A 22,927-nucleotide genomic window follows, 5' to 3' on the forward strand; every position below is an offset into this window, starting at 1 on the left:
CTGACAACAAATACATGAGGAAGACACTATTATGATGACTATGATACAAATGAAGACACGGTAACTAAATAGCTCATCGTCACACCCCTTGAAAACAGGATTCTGTTGATACCACAAGCGTTCTGACTCCAGATCCCTCACTCTGAAATACCAAACAGCATCTCTCATTGGCTAAATGGAACACACAAAGGTGGAGAATGATTAACTGAGCAAAAGGGAAACCACAGACACAGACACTGGACACACCCACAGGGTCTTGAACTCGAAGGCTAAATGAAGTCTGATCACTAGGGCATAAGTCAAATTTTTTTAATATTAGTATAAATTAGGAAGCCATAATTATGAGGATTTCCCCCTCTTTCACTCTTTCACTGCCATCTCTTGTACTCTGCCATCATAAGAGTTCTTAGTGGAAATCTAGAGAAATGACTGAATCTCAGCTGCTCAGAGATAGAGGAATTACAGTCCATGGAGCCAAGAAGTCATCAAGGAGGACAGGAATCAATAATGGCCATTAGTGAATGCAGGTCACGAGAAAAGTGATGGGCTCACAGTGTAGCAGGGGAAATTTAACTTAATTTGTAGGGAAAACTTGCTAATCACAGGAAGAGATTTAAGAAGTGGAGGAAGGTGCAAGTGGATAGGGAAATAGCACTCAAGTGGAGCTCATTAACAGGAAAAAAAAAAAAAAAGATAAAACACCAGTCCTCTCGAGGATAATGAAAATCCTCTTATCCAGCACGCCTAGTATAGGTGCCAGAAATGCCCCATTGGAGCTCTTGGTATGTGATCTCAGGAATGATTTCCTGCTACTTCTCTCTGCTCCTTACCCAAGCCACGCACATGGTTCAGCTCAGAGTCTCAGAACCAGAAGAGACTTCCAGAGAAGAGAGAATAAAGTCCATGCTCCAAAGGATGGAGGGTTCTGAGTTCCTCACCTGAATTCCATATTCTGAAGTGTGTAGAGGATCTGTCAATATTCTAGGGCACAGCTCCCTGTGAGAGCAGTCTAGGAGGCAGCCACTCTGTTTTTGTTTAAATTCCTCTGCTAACATGGATCTCATGACTCCTTAGGACAGCCTGTCGAGTTAATAAGCAACCTACTGCATAGAAAACTGTTCCTTTTACTGATCTAGAATCCTCCCCACTTTTCAATGTACACTTTGATGGCGTCAATGGCTTAGAAGTCTAACCTGTTCAGGCTGGAAGGAAAAACAGGTCATCTATTATGGTTCCCTGATCAAGTCCATTCAAGATGAGTTTCAACTGGAGGTTTATGTTTGTGCATATATATATATATACGTGTACTTGATGAATTTCTGTGTGTGTGTGTGCGCGTGCACTACAGTTTCTGCTATTCCTTTTATTGTTGTACACAAGATAGAAATACGTTAATGACAGTCTTGGTCCTTAAGGAACTTATCCTCCATCACGAGATGGAAATGAGGAAATAAAAAGATAGAGCACATACTAAGTGCTAAGTTACTTAATAATAATTATGATAATATGCCATTTTTGATTCTCAAAATAAGCCTTCGAATAAGGAAACTGAAGCTCGGGCAGGTGAAGGAGTTTCTCGAGATCACCCAGGTAGTAAGTAGAGAGTGAAGCTAAGATTGGAAGCTTCATATGCTGGCTCTAAGCCTGTATTCTTTCAACCAATCCCACACGCACACCTGTAATACAACGCATGCTATGACACATTATGTTTTATTTATGACATAATCACATTGAAATTCAAAGGAAGAGATTCTTCTTGCCTAGAAAAACAAGAAGCAAGAACCAAAGAAGGCTACATGGTAGACGCAGCCATCAACGTAAGGCCATAAAGGTCTGATACTGTGATCCTAATAATGACAAATACCCTCATACATTATCTTTGCATTCAAAGACCAAAACTGTCCTGATACATAGGAGATGCTAAAATTAATCACTGCAAAAACAAAAAAGGACAGTTTATCCCCAGGTAGGAGTTGTATAAAACCATAGAGATGAGAGATATAGACTGCTCCATAGACTAACCAGTGCTTAGACTTTTATCTGGCCTCCTGGAATTTAGCACAAAGAACTAGGAGCATGGCGGTTGGCTCAGAAAATATATATCTGAACCCAGGTTTGCAAGAACCTGGTTACATTCTTACTCTTTTTAATTTTATGTTGTAGGCAATGAGGAATGGGGCAAACACTCGATCAGGGAAATGCTTACACGATTCCTTTGGCAGTAGTTACGATATGAGGGGATGGATGGAGGGGCCTTTTCACTATTCCTAGTGGGGGGGGGATGCTGAACCAGTGTAATGCTAGGGAGGGTGGAAGAGGAGGTGGACAGATATAACTTCCCTGAAGTAGAACCAATGGGACTTGGAAACCCAAAGATTTAAGAGTGAGTAAGAGGGCTTCCCTGGTGGCACAGTGGTTAAGAATCCGCCTGCCAATTCAGGGGATGCATGTTCGAGCCCTGGTCCGGGAAGACCCCACATGCCACAGAGCAACTAAGCCTGTGCACCACAACTACCGAAGCCCACATGCCTAGAGCTCGTGCTCTGCAACAAGACAAGCCACTGCAATGAGAAGCCCGCACACCACAAGGAAGAGTAGCCCCCGCTCACCACAACTAGAGAAAGCCCGCAAGCAGCAACAAAGACCCAACACAGCCAAAAATAAATAAATAAATTTATTTAAAAAAAAAAAAAAGAGTGAGTAAGAGAACAGAGTTGAATATGACTCTAAGGCACTGAGGCTGGCATATAGGGAATACAGAAATACGGAAGCTCTAGAAAAAGTTGATTTTGAGTGGCGGGATGTTCCACTGCCAGCTCACATAAAATTGAAAGCGAGTGATGGTGTTTTTTTAAGTTCTCTGCAGAAAATGACTAGTTTCATAGATGTGGGTGAAGGATGAGGCAGAGTATCTTTAAAAAATAGCCTTACACCCTATCTAATCCAATACTATCAAATACAGTATCACATTTTCTAGTTATTTTGATAGCACAGAGTTTTACTTTATACATTACATTTTACATATATATGTATATATACATATATATATTTGTTTTTTTTTGTAACATCATTAGACTTCACCCCATTTCCAGTTTGCAAAACCTGAGAAAGGAAAAGTCGAGAGAATTCTCTTGTTACTGAATCCATTAAACCCATCTGGGGAAAGAGACAAGAGTCATCTCATGCCATATCCCCTCCAAGCCCCTTTGGTGTGAGTGGCTTAGAAGTCTTGAAGATGCTGTGTTGAATGCCAGCATATCTGAAGGAAGAAGAGGAAGGGTCATGGTGACCTGGTGAATATAAAACAAGCTATCAAACAACAAGGTAAATAAAATGCTGAAATTGGCTTGGCAGCAATATTCAACGAGGACTAGATGATGAGCAGTAGTGCCATGAATCAGCACAGAGAGAAACTATTTTAAGTCCCAGAGTGTTTTCTGACTATAGCCAGATATATTAACAGAAGTGTATGGATCTGCCTCTTATGCCTGAGGTTAGATGAGAGGACCTTGGGTAGGAAGTGATGACTTCATGTATAACTTTGCTGTACACCTGAAACCAACACAACACTGTAAATCAATTATACTTCAATAAAAAAACAAATGCCTTTGGAAACAAAAGAAAAGAAAGAAAAAAGAGCTGATGACTTCAATGAGCCTCTGGATCAAGTAGAGTCTAGAAAAAGTTAGACCTGATTTATCAGATCCATGAGCCAATACTGCTTTAAATTTTTTTTTTTCACAGGTCTTGACGGAGTTTTGATCAATAAATCATTTCACATCATTGATTTGAGGATTGTTTAAAACAACATATGCAAAGCACTCAGCACAGAGCTTGGCACACAGTAAGTGCTCAAGAAATGGGACTTGTTGCCAAAGATGTGCAATGGGAAGTCATTCATACTGACTGGCATTGAACAATGGGGATGAATGAGAATGTGGAAACTTGCTCAAACACACTGAGGATGGAGCCGGAAGTATCCCTACATCCCTCTGCTATATAATACAGCTGTCTTATGCCCCCTGAGGGATACCACTGAAACAAGATGGCATTCCAGAAAAACAACAGGTTCATTGTCGAGCCGACTCTTAATTTTCCATGTGTGAATTTGTCACAGAAAACATGTCATCGCCATTCAGCTGTCCCTGTTTCTAGCCAGCCCCCTATACGTCAGAACGACATAATCAATAAGGTACATCTGAATGTATTTTTAATTAAGTGAAACAGTTCTAAGATTGCTTTGTCTTTTGCATAGATAAAGATCACTGAGTGGTTTCTAACGAAAACTGCCTTCCAGTGCTTTGTCCTAAACTCGAATCAGATGCCAACAAACCACGTTCATCAACCTCTAACAGTAAACTTGGCTTCTGGCAAAAGCTTCACTTATTCAGGGCATTTGGCTAACACTGGTCCTCCATTTCTTGTTCTTCTTCAGTGTCAAATGCAGCACGTTGGCTCTTATCTATCCAACTGTTAAACTAACAGTTATTATGGGGGATACAGGTGGAAAATAAGTCTTGAGTTTTGAGCTGATCTTTACTATCGCAAGCAAGAGCCATGGACCCAGAGAGACCAAGTTTCAAAACCCGGCTGTATTACATTTTATGTTGGGTAAACTACATCACTTTTCTATTTCATCAAAACGAGAGTAAAAATCCCTACCTCACAGTCCTGTTATGAGGATCAAAGGGCACGATTTATCATGTGCCCAGACCACTGTATATAGTTAATTAACAAATACGAATCCCTTTTATGGAACAGTATCTTGCTGGCACTCAGTTCTCCCATCTGTATTTTTTCCGTAATGAAAATCTATCCATCTATTTTATGATAACAGAACCTTTTTCTCTTTTTTTTCCTTTTTAGAAATCCTCTCTCCTCCAACCTTGAACCATGCAGTTTAACTGGGACTCAACACCATCTCTTATTTCAGTTATGTGTCTGACCTACAAGAGTAATGCAGACTACTGGGATTCAATCCCTGGAAACATGAGGCAAGAGGCAGACTGGTTTGATGGAGCTTCCAAACTGTTAGGTTGTAAGACCAAAGCTGATGATGTCCATCATTGCTATGAATGGGGAAAGCGACCTGAGGATGAAGCCAGCATGGGGGAGAAACAAAACTAAGAGACGTAAAAAGTCAGCTACTGGGCTTCCCTGGTGGCGCAGTGGTTGAGAGTCCGCCTGCCGATGCAGGGGACACGGGTTCGTGCCCCGGTCCGGGAAGATCCCACATGCCGCGGAGCGGCTGGGCCCGTGAGCCATGGCCGCTGAGCCTGCGCGTCCGGAGCCTGTGCTCCGCAACGGGAGAGGCCACAACAGTGAGAGGCCCGCGTACCGCAAAAAAAAAAAAAAAAAAAAAAAAAAAAAGTCAGCTACTATTAATAATACTACTATTAGCCAGTGGGAACTTAATACAACTCTTAGATGCCAGGCATATAACCAATTCACAAGAAACATCTCATTTGATTAAGTAGGTATTAATTATCTTCACTTTACAGGGGAAAAAAACCGAGGCACACAGAACTTAACTTCCCCATGACCCCCTTACTTAGTAAATGGCAAAGCTAGAACTCACACCTCAGTATCTCTGAGCCCCTTAACCTCCAGGCTGTACTGCCTCCCAGTATAATTGATTTCTGACATAGTAAAGAACAAGACTGCTATAGCAGTTAGTTGAATAAAAAGACACCTATTCTATTAAGGGCAATATTGTGCTCAAATATGTTTTATAAGATGCCCTAAACATGTAAATCAGTTTTGGAAGCAATTTAAACTCCTTGGAAGAAAGTTCATATGTATGTCAGTATGATAGTACTACCAACAACCACCGTGAATATAAGGATAAACTGTTAAACTCCATAACTGTTTCACAATTGCCATTGATTACTTCCAGGGGCGGCATTACTACTGCCACCCAAAATAAAGATATTTCTTAAGTGTACTAGGTGATGAGGAAAAGATATGAATTCACCTTCATTTTTCTCCATGGGAAATGCTATATTATTACCCAGGGTCACTCGTCAATTCAATTTAGCACTAGAAAAGTTCCCCTTAGTCACCTCCACACTCCCACAGCCAGGCTTCAAGCAGAAATGATTAATGAGAGCTTCTTTCAATTAAGCTCGCTGAATAATCCTAGATAGCCCTATAGTTCTTATGTAATTTGAAGCAACCGATTTCCAGGAGTCTAATAAATACTGCTTTGAATGACACCTTTTCTGCCAGCCTTAGGAAGTTGCTCAGAGTCAGAAAATACAGACCATGTGGCCAGAGACCAAGAGATTTCATCAACAGCCAATGTGCACTGTGCAATTTACAAGGTCTCATGCTTTCTCTGGAAAAAACAACCTAGCTTAAAGAACGCAAGGAGGCCATTTGCCAAGCCCAGCTGGAGAGAGACACACACAGGCATGGAGGCCAAAAGAGCTTTGAATTTCCTCTGCTCATCTGCCTGAATGGGCTAGATTTCTAGGGCTCACAGCTGCAGCCCAGAAAAAACATTCCAAGAGGCCTAGGCAGTAGAGTCCACTAATTCAGTAGCTCATGGGCTTTGAAGCCATTCTGCCTGCATTTGAATCCTGGCTCTGCCACTTTTTGGCTGTGTGACCTTGGCTAAATTACTTGACCTCTCCATGCCAAAAGTTCCCGATCTGTTAGGGATGAGAATGCAACGCTTACTTCATGGAATCGTTCTGAGGATTAAATTGCTTAAGTTTGAATAACGCCTATCACAATATCAGGACTTGAATGGAAAGACTCCATTCCCAGAAGCAGAGAAGGGGTATCATTCATTTCACTCAACAGACAGATTAATTAGAATTTATATATGATCATGTGTATAGTTCTTATAAAGATAATGATATAACATTTGGTTACAAGGGCTTTGCTAATCAGGCTTACAGATAGAAGGACCCCATTCCAAGAACGGATAAGAATGGGTTCAATTACTACCAGCCAAAGCAATGATGGATTTGTTCACCTCCCAAAGCTGTGTGTAAATAAGCCCTTCAGTGAGCTAGAAGATACTGTGTACCATGTACCGCTTAACATGGGAAATTCTCTCATCCGGTTTTTTTTTTTTTTTGGTTTTTTTGGTCAATGTTTTTCTTTGTTTCTATTGGTTGGAACAAACTTCTCTCCAGTCATTTGAGAACTGCAACTTTCTGCCTTCAATTGCTGGGTCCACATGCAGATATATTCAGTCACTTGAAAGCAGGACTTAAGGAATGATTGGTCCCTCATACCTTCTCACTGGCAAAGCATCAACTTCATTTCCAGGTTAAACCAGGGGAACCACATTAATTTAGTTTGGTCTTTTATTTATTTATTCTCTGAGGCCTTTCTATGAACGTATAACACCCAGTAAAAGAGAAAAAAAATATGGACCTGCTTTCCAAAAAGTGACTTTATAATTTACAGGCAAAACACATGGAGATGCAAGGTATCTCATGAATAAGGGACAGAATGAGGAAGTGAGGAAGAGAAGAAATGCTGATCAGAGAAGGGAGACGCAGTGACAGCTACAACTGAATTCCTGGAGAAGGGCATCCAACTTAGATGCCAAAAACAAAGCTTCAGCCATTCCTGAGTGGGAGCAGCAGGGAAGAGGTGAATAAGTTCTGAGCAACAGAAACCCTATTTAGTTATCAATGTCTCTGTGATGCGGGAAGAGAAAGTATCTTTCCATATAGAAGTCTCTGTGTGTTAGCTTTGAGCCAGTTTGTTTGCAAATGACTTGTCTTTTACTTTTTCAGGCAGTTTCACTAGTGTTTTAAGAGATTTATCTGTTCTCTGGCTTTCAAATCCCACAGGGTCTTAGGGCAGTGTTTGAAAATAAGAAAGATAAAAATGCATTCCTCTTAGAAGTGAGAGAATTGGAGTGGTGGGGGAAGCTATTAGGTACGTGGAAGTCCCAAGGCATGGTGAGGGGCAGTGTGATTTCAGGAGGAGTAAAGGGGAGACAACTTTTACTGTCCTGGCTGCAGGAAGCTCATTGGCTCCTAAAAGGTCATTGCGCCAATGATTCTCAATGATGTGAACAAGGGATATTTAAACTCTTGTCTGAGCTAGTTCTGCAGGGCACTGTTTATACTAGCAGAAGTCTGGAAACAACCTAGATGCCTTTTCCATAGGCAGATTAGATAAATTAGGATAAGGCAGAATCACGTCTTTCATAGGGTTTAGGTTGTAAATTCAAAAGGGATTGATAAGTAATGTCAACATTACACTAGAATACTTTGTACTTTGTTCTTATTTTGCTGGGATCTAGGCCCTTGGAAACTCAGAAGCTAAAAGGAACTTGTATTATCCCTTCTTTTCAATTGTAGTAACCCAGGGAGGGAGGCCACCTCTAATTTAACCAGGGGGATGGGCTCAGAAGGTTAAAAAAAAAAAAAAAAAGAGAATATTACTTTCTTTCCCTCCTTCTTTTCTGTGTTGTTCAAGCCACCCAGTCTATGGTATTTTGTTATAGCAGTCAAAGCTGACTAAGAAAAAACAATTACTAATATTTATATTTACACGTATTTAGTAATTCAGAGAACATTTATGGAAGAAGAAGTAAAAACAATGGTTGCGTCCCATATGATGATGAGAATGTCTAGAAGACTTGAAAGCAGGAATGGGCAGAGGATCTGCTTTTAGACTAAATAAGATCTACTTATTTACACTGAAAACCTTTATATGAACATGCCGTATATGTGTATATCATGCTTTTAGTAATAAAAGTCACTATTAAAATGTTCTTAAGTGTCTGTCTCAAAGTCTCATCAAAATATAACAAAACAACAGTTACAAACCCCCTGTTGTCCATTAATCTCAGTTATCTATGTTGGGTTTGTGAAGTGATTTATGACACTGCTTTAACATTCCCTTAAGATGTTTACCACCCCAATGTCACCTTCTGCCCTAGGGGATGTGTGCGTAACCCAATAAGAACAGAATTCACGTGAGAGTTCTGGGTGAGGAAAAGATTCCAATGCTCATTTTCACAGGTGATATCCTAAATGTGCTAGAAAATAGAGTGAGACTTACCAGTAGAACCTGTTCGGTATGACCCCTTCCTGGATAAGCTGCCACCTTCTCCCAAATTCAGCAGAACTGTATAACTGTGGACGACAGAAAGTATTCAACACCACGACTTTACGGTACACTGAATGCACAAACATCAGTTCACTGGATTATTATTATTAACAATAATAATATCTACCATTTATTTAGCACCCATTCTATGCCAGATGAGTGCCCTGCATATCAGTTCTACTCCCCACGTACATTCTGCAAGGCAGACATTAATATGCCCATTTTACAGTTGAGCAAACTGAAGCTCACAAAGATTAAGTGATTTGTTGGAAATCACATGCCACTAAATATTAGAGTGAACTGGGATTCATACCCCGTTTTGCCTGGTGAGCTGTACCGCTGGCCCCAGCATAGGCAGACTGTTGTCTGGAATACAAAGAAGTCCGAAATCTAGACCTGGCTCTCAGAAAGCCAACAGTATAGCCAAAACCTGACTGAAATAATGAGCATGGCACCAGTGATAAAGGAATGCAAAGGAAGGAGACTCAGAAGTCAATGAGGGATGCTTCCGAGATATGTGGGGAGTCAACTGGGATCTGAATGAATGGCAGAATTCAAACTGACAAAAATGGGACGGGCATTACTCACAAAGGGAACAACGTGGGTCAAAGGTGAGAAATGCAGGGACGGTATATGAATAAGCCTGGCTTATCTAAATAAATTTAGATGAAAATGTTGAGGGCAACTTGAAAAAGGCTTTGAAGGCCAAGTTAGGGAGACCAGAATCGATCCTGCAGGGAAGAGGAGCCAGTGTTGGTTTTTTAAAAAGGAAGCAGGCTCTAACAGCAGCTCACATGGACTAAGGCCTTACTATGATCCAAGTGCTTCTCCTGCATTCCCTCATTTAATCCGCACACCATCACTCCCAGTATTATGGCCATGTTACTGATGGTTATTGAAGATTCCAAGTCCAGTAGCTACACTGCTTCAGTGCTTTCCAAGGGCAACTGCAAGGAAACACTTCTCAAGAGACAGGGTCTAACCCTCCAAATACTTCCCCTCCAAAGGTCTTTCTTCTCCTACATCTCGTTCTTCATTGCTGGCTTGCTCCATACCCCTGCTCTTCTCCAGTAATTTTTAGAGCACCATGGAACCTTTTCTGCCTCTAGAAGTGTCCTCTGATGGCAGCCCAGAGATTCCTATTACTCCAGGTATTCTGGTTCCCATGGACGTTTGGCTGCTGATTCGAAAAGTATCATTTGGAACATCTCCTTCCTATGTGCCTGGTCTTTAACCCACTCACATCGCAGTCGTCCACCACTGCATTTGCCAAATCCCACAGTGAATGGATGGTGAGTCACTCTGCACTGAGTACTATGACTTTCCTCCCTCTCCATCCCCAGCACTCAGTGAAGGGTCAAATGAGTCACCAAGTGACTCACCAAGGCTGCAGATGTACCAGCCATGTCCAAGAAATAAGTCAGCTCAAGTGGGTATTTACTGACCCTTGGAAGAGCTTGCCACTACGACATTGTATCCACTGGATCAGAACACATCCTGAAGTCAAAAACAGGCTGAAATATTTGGCTACCAAAGCGAGCAGCTCCCTTGGCCCCAACTACAGAGTATTTGGGCATCCGGCCAAGAAGAATCTGCGGCTTCTTCTTTCAAGTCTTATTATTTTTCTCTGCCCCATCATGCTTGAGGGAGAAAGGTTTCCTGGGTACATTTCATGCTTGATTCATTTTAAGAGCACCAAGGAGAAATGCGGAGACAGCTCCCCTCCTAGAGACGACAGAAGATAAGACAACATCCCCCCTCTTGATTCAGAACCCAAGCAGCCAGAGGGTGCACGTCCTGCTTCTTGTTTCCCAGCATGTCCTGAACACTTGCATTTTAATATTCAGACTTGGATTACAACAGCAAGCACTTGATCCGGAGTGTCTGATACTTCCTCTCCCCTTGCACCATCTTTTTTAATTGAAACCCAGAGCTGCACTGCTTTCTACAAGTTTAAAGGAAACAGAGATCACACCACTGTGTGTGCCTATATCTATTTATAAATGTATGTTAATACCTATATTTATATACAAAGATTTATGCAAATGTAAGAGAATCAGGGTGGTTTGAAATAATAATAATTCTCTGTGAAGGCTAGACTCGCCACATATATTCTGAAAATCATATATAAACTCTGAGCTCTCCTAAGGCTACACCAAGGGACTGCCATCTCTGCCTTTACACAGAATTCATCTCTGTGAGGAACTGTTGGGTTCCAGCATCTGTGTGTATATATTGTTTTTCTTCTATGTCTTTTTTAATTGATCCCCCTAGGCTTGGATTCAGAACCTGTGGACCAGTCAGGCATGTCCCATGATATTTGTTTTTATCCTCTTCAAGGGGATGCTTTGTTATTTGTGAGCGTCCAGAGGCCCCTCAAGCAGTGGGTACAAACAATCCAATAAACCAAGCCTCTCTTATTAGCTCAGTGACATCTTTTATAGTTTCCTATCGCAAAAGGTACCCTTTAGTGTCAGTGGACTCCCTTTCTCACCTTTCCATTCACACATGGGCACATGCCCCCTGCCATGCCTTCACTGGTGCTACCCACTCTGGCAGAGGTGGCTTCAAGACTTGCCTACCTCAATGCCAGTCTTCTTTTTCAGTCCAGATCAGAGGACATCTTTTCTATGAACCCTCTCCTACACACCGCGATTTCCCAGTGGCCTCATTTCCAGAGAATTACGGCACAAGGAATGCTATCAAACTGTAGCCCACATATTTATATTTAACTTTCTTAGTGGCCTTTCAAGAGAGTCTTTTATTAATGCAAGGCAGAAATTCCTTCCTATCTAAAATCACTCTAAAATAGCTGAGATCACTCACTGCCTCTTTGATGAGATCACAAAGTTTTTAGGCGTCTGGAATCCCATCCTTCTGTGTCTATAGAGCGCCTAGCACATAGCAGATGATGCAGGTAGAAAAAAAAACTATTGACTTTACATCATGCAAATTACCTAGCAATGGATCTACCTAGTAAAACACTCAGGTTTCCCAAAGGACAGACAAAGGTAATTTAGCAGAGGAATATGTTTTACTTCCATGGATCCATAGCTAGAGGTCTGTACCTAAAACCAACAAACAAAACTATAAATATCAGTACATTTGAAACTTGCAAAGACTTGCAGGCAGGGTCTTGAATATTCACCCCTAGACAGAGCTGCTCTATACACTTCACCTACTATTTCAAACCTTTTCTCCCTAAGAAGTTAATTGTCCAGCCTGATGTTATACCAAGAAGAGAAGAAAACAACTCACAGCCATCCAAGATAATGGGCTAATTAAACCTGCAGAGTCTGGCAGCAAAGTTTTGCTCCACTAAAAACTGCGATCAAAGCCTTTTTTACCCAATGACTGTCTCAGCCACCAGTGGAAGGCTTTCCGTGTAGAACGAGTCAATGTCCTTTAATAAAATTCATAGTGTTGGCAGCACCTAAGTAAGATTTATTTCCCTCCCTGTCTCTCTCCAGCGCCAAGGTTTCTCAGTTCTGTCAGAACACAGAACTAAGAAATATCATTACTATCTGTCACATCAGAGAAGACATCGGCCGCTTTCTCCAGCAGTGCCAAGCCTAGAGAACGAATGAGGTAGAAAGATCAGGGGGAGGAAGAGAATATTTCTACTAGTTTTAGGAGAGCGCTGCTCATCTACTAACCCTCTGTCATGAACCCCCAAAGGCCATTCTTGGAGGGGTTTAGTTTTGTTTTGTTTTCCTAACACTGGTACAAAATATTGGGAAAAAACGGAGTAGACATTTTAGAAAAGGAGGGAGGAAGGATTCTGGTTAACTAAGAATGCAGGGTAGACAATCCTTCCTGTTTAGAATCACTCTAAACTAGCTGAGACCACTTCCCCATCTCAGTAGATACAACTTAATGGGCACAAACCCATTGTTCATCTATGCTCAAGACCTATTAGCAGCCTCAGGGCCCAACCCTCTACTTCCTTATTATGCTGGTCTGGGGCTGTCAACACTTCTTGCCATGCTCCTCCTCTGAAGATTTAGCCCATCCTTCCTCCCTTCCTCCGTCCCTTTCTTTTTTCCTTCCTTCCTTTCTTCCTTCCTTCTCCTATTTTATTTTTGACATCACTTACATTGACTTGTTTTCTTGCCATCTGCCTTTGTCTGCTATAAGAAGAGTGCAGATAAAAATACAGTTAATTGCAAAGGATTCAATTTCAAGGGTTGGTTTTATTAGGAGCTTTTAACCAATTGTACAATCATCTCTGTTGTCATGCTCCAGAGGGCTGCAAGTTGGCTGAGGGGCACAGGTTCCAAGGGAGAATAAAGAGAGAGGCCACAGCAGGACAAATAGCTTGGAGGTGGGCAAAAGTGAGATTCATTGACTTTGCTCAGGATACCTAAACTATAGCAGATTAAGATGGGCTGAAAGAAGTGGGGTATGAGAGCAGCTGTTTCCAACTTTCATTTTCCATCTTCTTACCATTCACATTTTGGTTGAATCCCTAGCAGAGTGGCATCTTTCTTTGAATAGAAATTCCACTTCCTTGTGTTAATGCAAAAGCTTGCAAGCACCACTGTCTCCAAAAAGTCTTCTCAACAGTTCTAAATCAGATCAGTGCAGCCTCTCATTTTAGATTGTTAGATAGGTACACATTAGGAATTTTCTTTTGCAGCTAGGAAATTGGTGCAAGGACACCATTTGATAGAAGGTAAGAGTGACAGCATGTTTCAGTCTTTGGTTGATGGGATTGGATGCTTTCACCACAAAGGTCCCCATGGTGACTTTCCCATCAGGAGGCAGGTCCCTAGGTCTCCCCCACGTGGGCTCCTGCAGAAGTTTCCTTGTTGGAGGAACACTTCTTGCAGTTGGTTCTTTTCAAGGTTGCCTGCTCCCTCCCCTTTCCTTCTCTGCCCTTAACATTTTAGAGGCAGGAGGCTTGCAAACTGCCCTTCCTGAAAAGGCTGACAGAAAACCCTGCCAGTTCTATTTGATTTGCTTCATCCTAATATTGCCCTGCGGATGGCCTGGGTGCAAAGCACTCTTCCACCTCATGCCTCTCCAGTTCTCACTGCTGTTACTGCATTCTTTAGCAGGAAAGAGATGGGACCTTGAGGACTTCAAATACATTTCTAATGCCAGCCCCCAAGGCATTGCAAATATCAAGCCCTTCCTCCCCCAGCCTTAATAGGAAGAAAATCAGTCCAGAGAAATCCATGGTCTTCAGAGATGAGCTCTGCTGCTCTAGTTGCACAGCACAGGAAGCCAGCACCCACTCTTAGGGGAAATCACATTATAAAGGACCTAAAACTCCACCCAGCACTGACACAAGCCTTCTCCTTGGCCGGTGGGTACAGGGAGAGATAGAGAACCATGATGACCTATCCCAGACCAGCTCCCCCAAACCCCGAGAGATGTAAGTTCCCCAGAGAAAAAGCTAGCTTCTCAGGGGATATCACACACAAAGTATCGTAAGTGTTGTTATATTTTGTTCAGAGTGTTATGGTGGCTTATGTAAGACAGGAAGAAGCTGGGGATCTGCCAAAGCTTTCAAGGTGGGACTAGGAATACAGTAAAAAGTTCTTAATTTGAAGATGTGAGAAAAGAGTGTTCCAGGGCAAGTGGGTCAGTCTGAGCAAATAAACAGAGCAGCCAAGGTTAGGGCGGTATCTTTGTTCTTCTTTTGTCAACTGCAAGAGACCCAGTTTGGTGGAGGTGCGTAAAGGGAAGTGAAGTGGGAGTAGAGGCTATAAACATGGCCTGGGAGCAGACTGGATGAATGCAATCCTACCATAACTTGCGGGGAGCTAATGGAGACTGTTCCCAAAGGTCAAAATACAAGGGCACCAAGGCTGAGCGCTCAGGCTTTGCTGATGAAGAGAGAGCAGGAATGATGACATGTCACCGGCTCCATCAATCTCTCTGAAGCCTGGATTTATCAAATCTGTCACTGGCCATTCCCCAGCTGTCACCGAAGTCTGTCACATACCCCATAGTTGTGTTTGGCACTTTGAGGCAGGCTTGGGGGATTCGACATATGGAACTGGGGCTGGCTGGGCCACAAGGGTCAATATGTGGCTGTGGACCAGTTCAGTTCACGGACTCTTCCTGTGCTCCCACGTCTGGAGGTACTTAGGGAAATGTCAAATGGACTCTTGGCCTTAAAGCTCCTATAATATAGATATGGAAATAAATGGAAGATAAGTAAAATAATTAGAAGCTAGTAAGGATCTGTATCACAGATCCCCAATATCAAGACACTGATGGGAAAAAATGAATAGCCCTCAATAACCATGTAATCATCCCATTATTTAAATGAATATATGATGAAGCTCAGCAGGTTTTGAGAGACAAAAATAAGCAGGAGGAGAAAACTGTCACTTGGGACATAACTGGAAGTGTGCCTCTGTTAAGATGGATCCATTAGCCGTGTGAAGATGGAACAGAGGAGAGAGATCAGTTAGAAGGTGACTGTATCAGGGCAGGGAAGAGATGGGTGCCTGGGTGAGTCAGGGCCCCTGGGTGTGGGAAGAAGGAAAGGCAATAACAACAACAATAACAGGAATAATAATAAACAAAATTTTAAAAGGAAAAAAAATCTGACTAGAAGTAGAGCGTAAGAGAGGGTCACATTTTTTTTAAATTGAAATATAGTTGATTTACAATGCTGTGTTAGTTTCAGGTGTACAGCAAAGTGATTCATATATATATATATATATGTGAATGTGTATATATATATACTCTTTTTCAGATTCTTTTCTATTATAGGTTATTGCAAGATGTTGAATACAGTTCCCTGTGCTATATACACACAGGGAACTATAAATTTTGTCTTAAATTTGAATGATGGGCTTTAGATGCTTTTCTGGAATATCCAGATATCTAATCTAATCATTCCAAGGACTACTGATTTATTTTTTATTTATTTATTTTTGCTTTTTAATTAACTTATTATTGAAGTATAGTTGATTTACAATGTTGTGTTAGTTTTTGGTGTACAGCAAAGTTGTTCAGTTATATATATGCATATATATATTCTTTTTCATATACATATTCTTTTTACATATATGTATTCCTTTTCATATTCTTTTCCATTATAGGTTATTACAAGACATTGAATATAGTTCCCTGTGATGTATAGTAGGACCTTGTTGCTTATCAATTTTATATATATAGTAGTGTGTATCTGTTAATCCCAAACTCCTAATTTATCCTTCCCCCCACTCCCCTTTTCCCCTTTGGTAACCGTAAGTTTGTTTTCTATGCCTGTGAGTCTGTTTCTGTTTTGTAAATAACTTCATTTGTATCATTTTTTTAGATTCCACATATAAGTAATATCATATGATATTTGTCTTTCTCTGTCAGACTTACTTCTCTTAGTATGATAACCTCTAGGTCCATCCATGTTGCTGCAAATGACATTATTTCATTCTTTCTCATGGCTGAGTAATAAACAGTCCATTGTGTGTGCATGTGTGTATGTGTATACCACATCTTCTTCATCCATTCGTCAATGGACATTTAGGTTGCTTCCATGTCTTGGCTGTCGTAAATAGTGCTGCTATGAACACTGGGGCACATTTATCTTTTTGAATGAGAGTTTTCATCTTTTCTGGATAAATGCTCAGGAGTGGGATTGCTGGATCATATGGTAGCTCTATTTTTAGTTTTTTAATGAATCTCCAGACTGTTTTCCATAGTGACTGCACCAGCTTACAGAGAGGGTCACTTCTGAAAGCTCCAGTCATTTTACCTGGGCAGGGTGAGATTCTACATACAGACCCCTGGGGCCAGAGCTGGTGCAAGGTTGGAAGAGATGAGCAGGGGTCACAATGTTTCAGTCACAAGCTGGTCTGAGGGTTCACAAGGGACTGCTGTCTGCCTGGGAAGCAGCCAGGGGCAATGACCCTCTGACTTGCCGGTCCCTCCCTCTCCCTTCCTCTGCTGTGTGATCTTCAAACAACAGTTTTCTCTCTGCTGTGAAACGCAGCTCTTGAAATGTGTACTAGTGCATCTGTCAGAGGGAACAGGTCTCACGGTAGGTTGGAGAGTGGAAAGATGGTTACATAAAAATAGAAAAAAAAATTGGCAATTAAAGAAAAGGAAAAAAAGAAAAGGATCGCAATGGCTTTTGTAGGGAGGCAAGCGTTTTGGTGCAGCGAGGACTGAGTGAAGAGGGTCAAACCTGGATAAGACTCCTGGCTCTACCAACCACCTTGGGACTTTTCTTAACCTTTCAGAGCCTCAGATTCCCCCAATTCTAACTGGCATAATGATACATCTGATGTTTCATGTAAGAATAGAGTTGAGGTATCAGTGTGAAAAGTCTGACATAAAGCTTCCCACAGAGTAAAAGGTCAATACTAGCTCTCACGCTCTCCCCTTTCTGCTGATTATTGCCTCTAGCCCGAGCTGTCCACAGGCCCTGAGGAAAGGAGGAATGGCAAGGAGAAGAACTTGTTATTGCTTTTTTCCTCCTGACTTTCAGGAAGCCAAGGAAGGACCCTAAACAATGCATCCACGTACCCAGCCTCTGAGGTTGGATACTGCTTAGCATGGCCTTTCCTGGAGTAGCTGAGGCTGTTCGGCTTTGGATCACAAGTCTTCTTGTTCTGGGACATTTTCTCATCATGACTATACTTAGATCAGCCAGGCAGGCATTGGAGTTAAGCAAGTCAAGAGAGTGAGAGCCTTTCAGATCAGAATTTGTGACTCTATCTCATAGAATTTTTTCTTAACATCTTTATTGGAGTATAATTGCTTTACAGTGTTGCGTTAGTTTCTACTGTATAACAAAGTGAATCAGCTATATGCATACGTATATCCCCATATCCCTTCCCTCTTGCAGCTTCCTCCCACCCTCCTTATCCCACCCCTCTAGGTGGTCACAAAGCACCAAGCTAATCTCCCTGTGCCATGCAGCTGCTTCCCACTAGCTAGCTATTTTACATTTGCTAGTGTATATACGTCAATGCTACTCTCTCCCTTTGTCCCAGCTTACCCTTGCCCCTCCCCATGTCCTCAAGTCCATTCTCTACATCTGTGCCTTTATTCCTGTCCTGCCCCAAGGTTCATTTAGAACCAATTTTTCTTTTTAGATTCCATATATATTTGTTAGCATATGGTATTTGTTTTTCTCTTTCTGACTTACTTCGCTCTGTATGACAGATTCTAGGTCCATCCAACTCACTACAAATAACTCAATTTCATTTCTTTTTATGGCTGAGTAACATTCCATTGTATATATGTGCCACATCTTTATCCATTCATCTGTCAGTGGACATTTAGGTTGCTTCCATGTCCTGGCTATTGTAAATAGTGCTGCAATGAACATTGTGGTACATGATTCTTTTTGAATTACGATTTTCTCAGGGTTTATGCCCAGTAGTGGGATTGCTCGGTCGTATGGTAGTTCTATTTTTAGTTTTTTAAGGAACTTCCATACTGTTCTCTATAGTGGCTGCATCAATTTACATTTCCACCAACAGTGCAAAAGGGTTCCCTTTTCTCCACACCCTCTCCAGCATTTATTGTTTGTAGATTTTTTGATGATGGCCATTCTGACTGGTGTGAAGTGACACATCATAGTAGTTTTGATTTGCATCTTTCTAATGATTAGTGATGTTGAGCATCTTTTCATGTGTTTGTTGGCAATCTGTATATCTTCTTTGGAGAAACGACTATTTAGGTCTTCTGCCTATTTTTGGATTGGGTTGTTTTTTTTTTTTTTTTGGTATGGAGCTGCATGACAGGCTAGTATATTTTGGAGATTAATCATTTGTCAGTTGCTTCATTTGCAAATATTTTCTCCCATTCTGAGGGTTGTCTTTTCGTCTTGTTTATGGTTTCATTTGCTGTGCAAAAGCTTTGAAGTTTCATTAGGTCCCATTTGTTTATTTTTGTTTTTATTTCCATTTCTCTAGGAGATGGGTCAAAAAGGATCTTGCTGTGATTTATGCCATAGAGTGTTCTGGCTAGGTTTTCCTTTAAGAGTTTGATAGTGTCTGGCCTTACATTTAGGTCTTTAATCCATTTTGGGTTTATTTTTGTGTATGGTTTTAGGGAGTGGTCTAATTTCATTCTTTTACATGTAGCTATCCAGTTTTCCCAGCACCACTTATTGAAGAGGCTGTCTTTTCTCCATTGTATACTCTCGTCTCCTTTATCAAAGATAAGGTGACCATATTGTGCGTGGGTTTATCTCTGGTCTTTCTATCCTGTTCCATTGATCTATATTTCTGTTCTGCTGCCAGAACCACACTGTCTTGATTACTGCAGCTTTGTAGTATAGTCTGAAGTCCAGGAGCCTGATTCCTCCAGCTCTGTTTTTCTTTCTCGAGATTGTTTTGGCTATTCAGGGTCTTTTGTGTTTCCATACAAATTGTGCAACTTTTTGTTTTAGTTCTGGGAAAAATGCCATTGGTAGCTTGATAGGAATTGCATTGAATCTGTAGATCGCTCTGAGTAGTATAGTAATTTTCACAATGTTGATTCTTCCAATCCAAGAACATGGAACATCTCTCCATCTGTTTCTGTCATCTTTAATTTCTTTCATCAGTGTCTTATAGTTTTCTGCATACAGGTCTTTTGTCTCCTTAGGTAGCTTTATTCCTAGGTATTTTATTCGTTTTATTGCAGTGGTAAACAGGAGTGTTTCCTTAATTTCTCTTTCAGAATTTTCATCATTAGTGTATAGGAATGCAAGAGATTTCTGTGCATTAATTTTGTATCCTGCTACTTTACCAAATTCATTGATTACCTCTAGTAGTTTTCTTTAGGATTCTCTATGTATAGTATCATGTCATCTGCAAACAGTGACAGCTTTACTTCTTTTCTGATTTGGATTCCTTTTATTTCTTTTTCTTCTCTGACTGCCATGGCTAAAACTTCCAAAACTATGTTGAATAATAGTGGTGAGAGTGGGCAACCTTGTCTTGTTCCTGATCTTAGTGGAAATGGTTTCAGTTTTTCACCATTGAGAATGACGTTGGCTGTGGGTTTGTCATATATGGCCTTTATTATATTGAGGTGATTTCCCTCTATGCCCACCTTCTGGAGAGTTTTTATCATAAATGGTGTTGAATTTTGTCAAAAGCTTTTTCTGCATCTATTGAGATTATCATATGTTTTTTATCCTTCAATTTGTTAATATGGAGTATCACATTGATTGATTTGCATATACCGAAGAGTCCTTGCATCCTGGGATAAACTCCACTTGATCATGGTGTATGAACCTTTTAATGTGCTGTTGTATTCTGTTTGCTAGTATTTTGTTGAGAATTTTTGCATCTATGTTCATCAGTGATATGCGCCTGTAGTTTTTTTTGTGACATCTTTGTCTGGTTTTGGTATCAGGGTGATGGTGGCCTCATAGAATGAGTTTGGGAGTATTCCTCCCTCTGCTCTATTTTGGAAGAGTTTGAGAAGGATAGGTGTTAGTTCTTCTCTAAATGTTTGGTAGAATTCACCTGTGAAGCCGCCTGGTCCTGGGCCTTTGTTTGTTGGAAGATTTTTAATCACAGTTTCAATTTCAGTGCTTGTGACTCGTCTGTTTATATTTTGTATTTCTTCCTGGTTCAGTCACGGAAGGTTGTGCTTTTCTAAGAATTTGTCCATTTCTTCCAGGTTGTCCATTTTATTGGCATACAGCTGCTTGTAGTAATCAATCATGATCCTTTGTTTTTCTGCAGTGTCAGTTGTTACTTCTCCTATTTCATTTCTAATTCTGTTGATTTGAGTCTTCTCCCTTTTTTTTCTTGATAAGTCTGGCTAATGGTTTATCAATCTTGTTTATCTTCTCAAAGAACCAGCTTTTAGTTTTATTGATCTTTGCTATTATTTCTTTTGTTTCTTTTTCATTTATTTCTGATCTGATCTTTATGATTTCTTTCCTTCTGCTAACTTTCGGGGTTTTTTTTTGTTCTTCTTTCTCTAATTGCTTTATGTGTAAGGTTAGGTTGTTTATTTGAGATGTTTCTTGTTTCTTGAGGTAGGATTGTATTGCTATAAACTTGCCTCTTAGAACTGCTTTTGCTGCATCCCACAGGTTTTGGGTCATCGTGTTTTCATTGTCATTTGTTTCTAGGCATTTTTTGATTTCCTCTTTGATTTCTTCAGCGATCTCTTGGTTATTTAGTAGCATATTGTTTAGCCTCCATGTGTTTGTATTTTTTAGTTTTTTTCCTGTAACTGATATCTATTCTCATAGCGTTGTGGTCAGAAAAGATACTTGATATGATTTCAATTTCTTAAATATACCAAGGTTTGATTTGTGATCCAAGATATGATTTATCCTGGAGAATGTTCCATGAGCACTTGAGAATAAAGTGTATCCTGTTGTTTTTGGATGGAATGTCCTATAAATATCAATTATTTCCATCTTGTTTAATGTATCATTTAAAGCTTGTGTTTCCTTATTTATTTTCATTTTGGATGATCTGTCCACTGGTAAAAGTGGGGTATTAAAGTCCCCTGCTATGAATGTGTTACTGTTGATTTTCCCTTTTATGGCTGCTAGCATGTGCCTTATGTATTGAGGTGCACCTATGTTGGGGGCTTAAATATTTACAATTGTTGTATCTTCTTCTTGGTTGATCCCTTGATCATTCTGTAGTGTCCTTCTTTGTCTCTTGTAATAGTCTTTATTTTAAAGTCTATTTTGTCTGATATGAGAATTGCTACTCCAGCTTTCTTTTGATTTCCATTTGCATGGAATATCTTTTTCCATCCCCTCACTTTCTGTCTGTTTGTGTCCGTAGGTCTGAAGTGGGTCTGCTGTAGACAGCATATATATGGGTCTTGTTTTTGTATCCATTCAGCCAGTCTATGTCTCTTGGTTGGAGCATTTAATCCATTTACATTTAAGGTAATTATCGATATGTATGTTCCTATTACCATTTTCTTAATTGTTTTGGATTTTTTATTGTGAGTCTTTTCCTTCTCCTGTATTTCCTGCCTAGAGAAGTTCCTTTAGCACTTGTTGTAAAGCTGGTTTGGTGGTGCTGAATTCTCTTAACTTTTGCTTTTCTGTAAAGGTTTTAATTTCTCTGTCGAATCTGAATGAGATCCTTGCTGGGTAGAATAATCTTGGTGTAGGTTTTTCCCTTTCATCACTTTCAATACATCTTGCCACTCCATTCTGGCTTGCAGAGTGTCTGCTGAAAGATCAGCTGTTAACCTTACAGGGGTTTCCTTGTATGTTGTTTGTTGCTTTTCCCTTGACGCTTTAAATATTTTTTCTTTGTATTTAATTTTTGATAGTTTGATTAATATGTGTCTCGGCGTGTTTCTCTTTGGGTTTATCCTGTTGGGACTCTCTGCGCTTCCTGGACTTGACTGACTATTTCCTTTCCCATGTTAGGGAAGTTTTCGACTATAATCTCTTCAAATATTTTCTCAGACCCTTTCTTTTTTTCTTCTTCTTCTAGGATGCCTATAATTTGAATGTTGGTGCATTTAATGTTGTCCCAGAGGTCTCTGCGACTGTCCTCATCTCCTCTGGTTCTTTTTTCTTTATTCTGCTCCCTGGCAGTTATTTCCACCATTTTATCTTCCAGCTCACTTATCCCTTCTTCTACCTCAGTTTTTCTGTTATTGATTCCTTGTAGAGTATTTTTAATTTCAGTCATTGTGTTGTTCATCACTGTTTGTTTGCTCTTTAGTTCTTCTAGATCCTTGTTAAATGTTTCTTGTATTTTCCCCATTGTTTCTGAGAGTTTTGATCACCCCTACTATCATTATTCTGAATTCTTTTTCAGGTAGGTTGCCTATTTCATCTTCATTTATTTGGTCTTGTAGGTTTTTACCTTGCTCCTTCCTCTGCAACAAATTTTTTTGTCATTTCTTTTTTTTTTTTTTTCTGATGGTTGGTGCTGCTTTC

General features: G+C 40.5%; 1 protein-coding gene across 4 annotated transcripts in view; it reads right to left on the minus strand.

Annotated features, from left to right (window-relative positions):
- Nucleotides 1-22,927, minus strand: part of SORCS1 (sortilin related VPS10 domain containing receptor 1) — a gene marked incomplete at both ends in the record, with an annotated part of 558,785 nt that overhangs the window by 186,744 nt on the left and 349,114 nt on the right. For all 4 annotated transcript variants that reach the window (XM_082674065.1, XM_082674064.1, XM_082674066.1 and 1 more), the window contains one exon: nucleotides 9,037-9,110. In XM_082674065.1, the coding sequence (XP_082530191.1) occupies nucleotides 9,037-9,110 (74 nt within the window). The remainder of the gene's footprint in view (nucleotides 1-9,036; nucleotides 9,111-22,927) is intronic.

The sequence above is a fragment of the Grampus griseus genome, assembly GCF_964374135.1.
Source record: "Grampus griseus genome assembly, chromosome: 16".
NCBI lineage: Eukaryota > Metazoa > Chordata > Mammalia > Artiodactyla > Delphinidae > Grampus > Grampus griseus.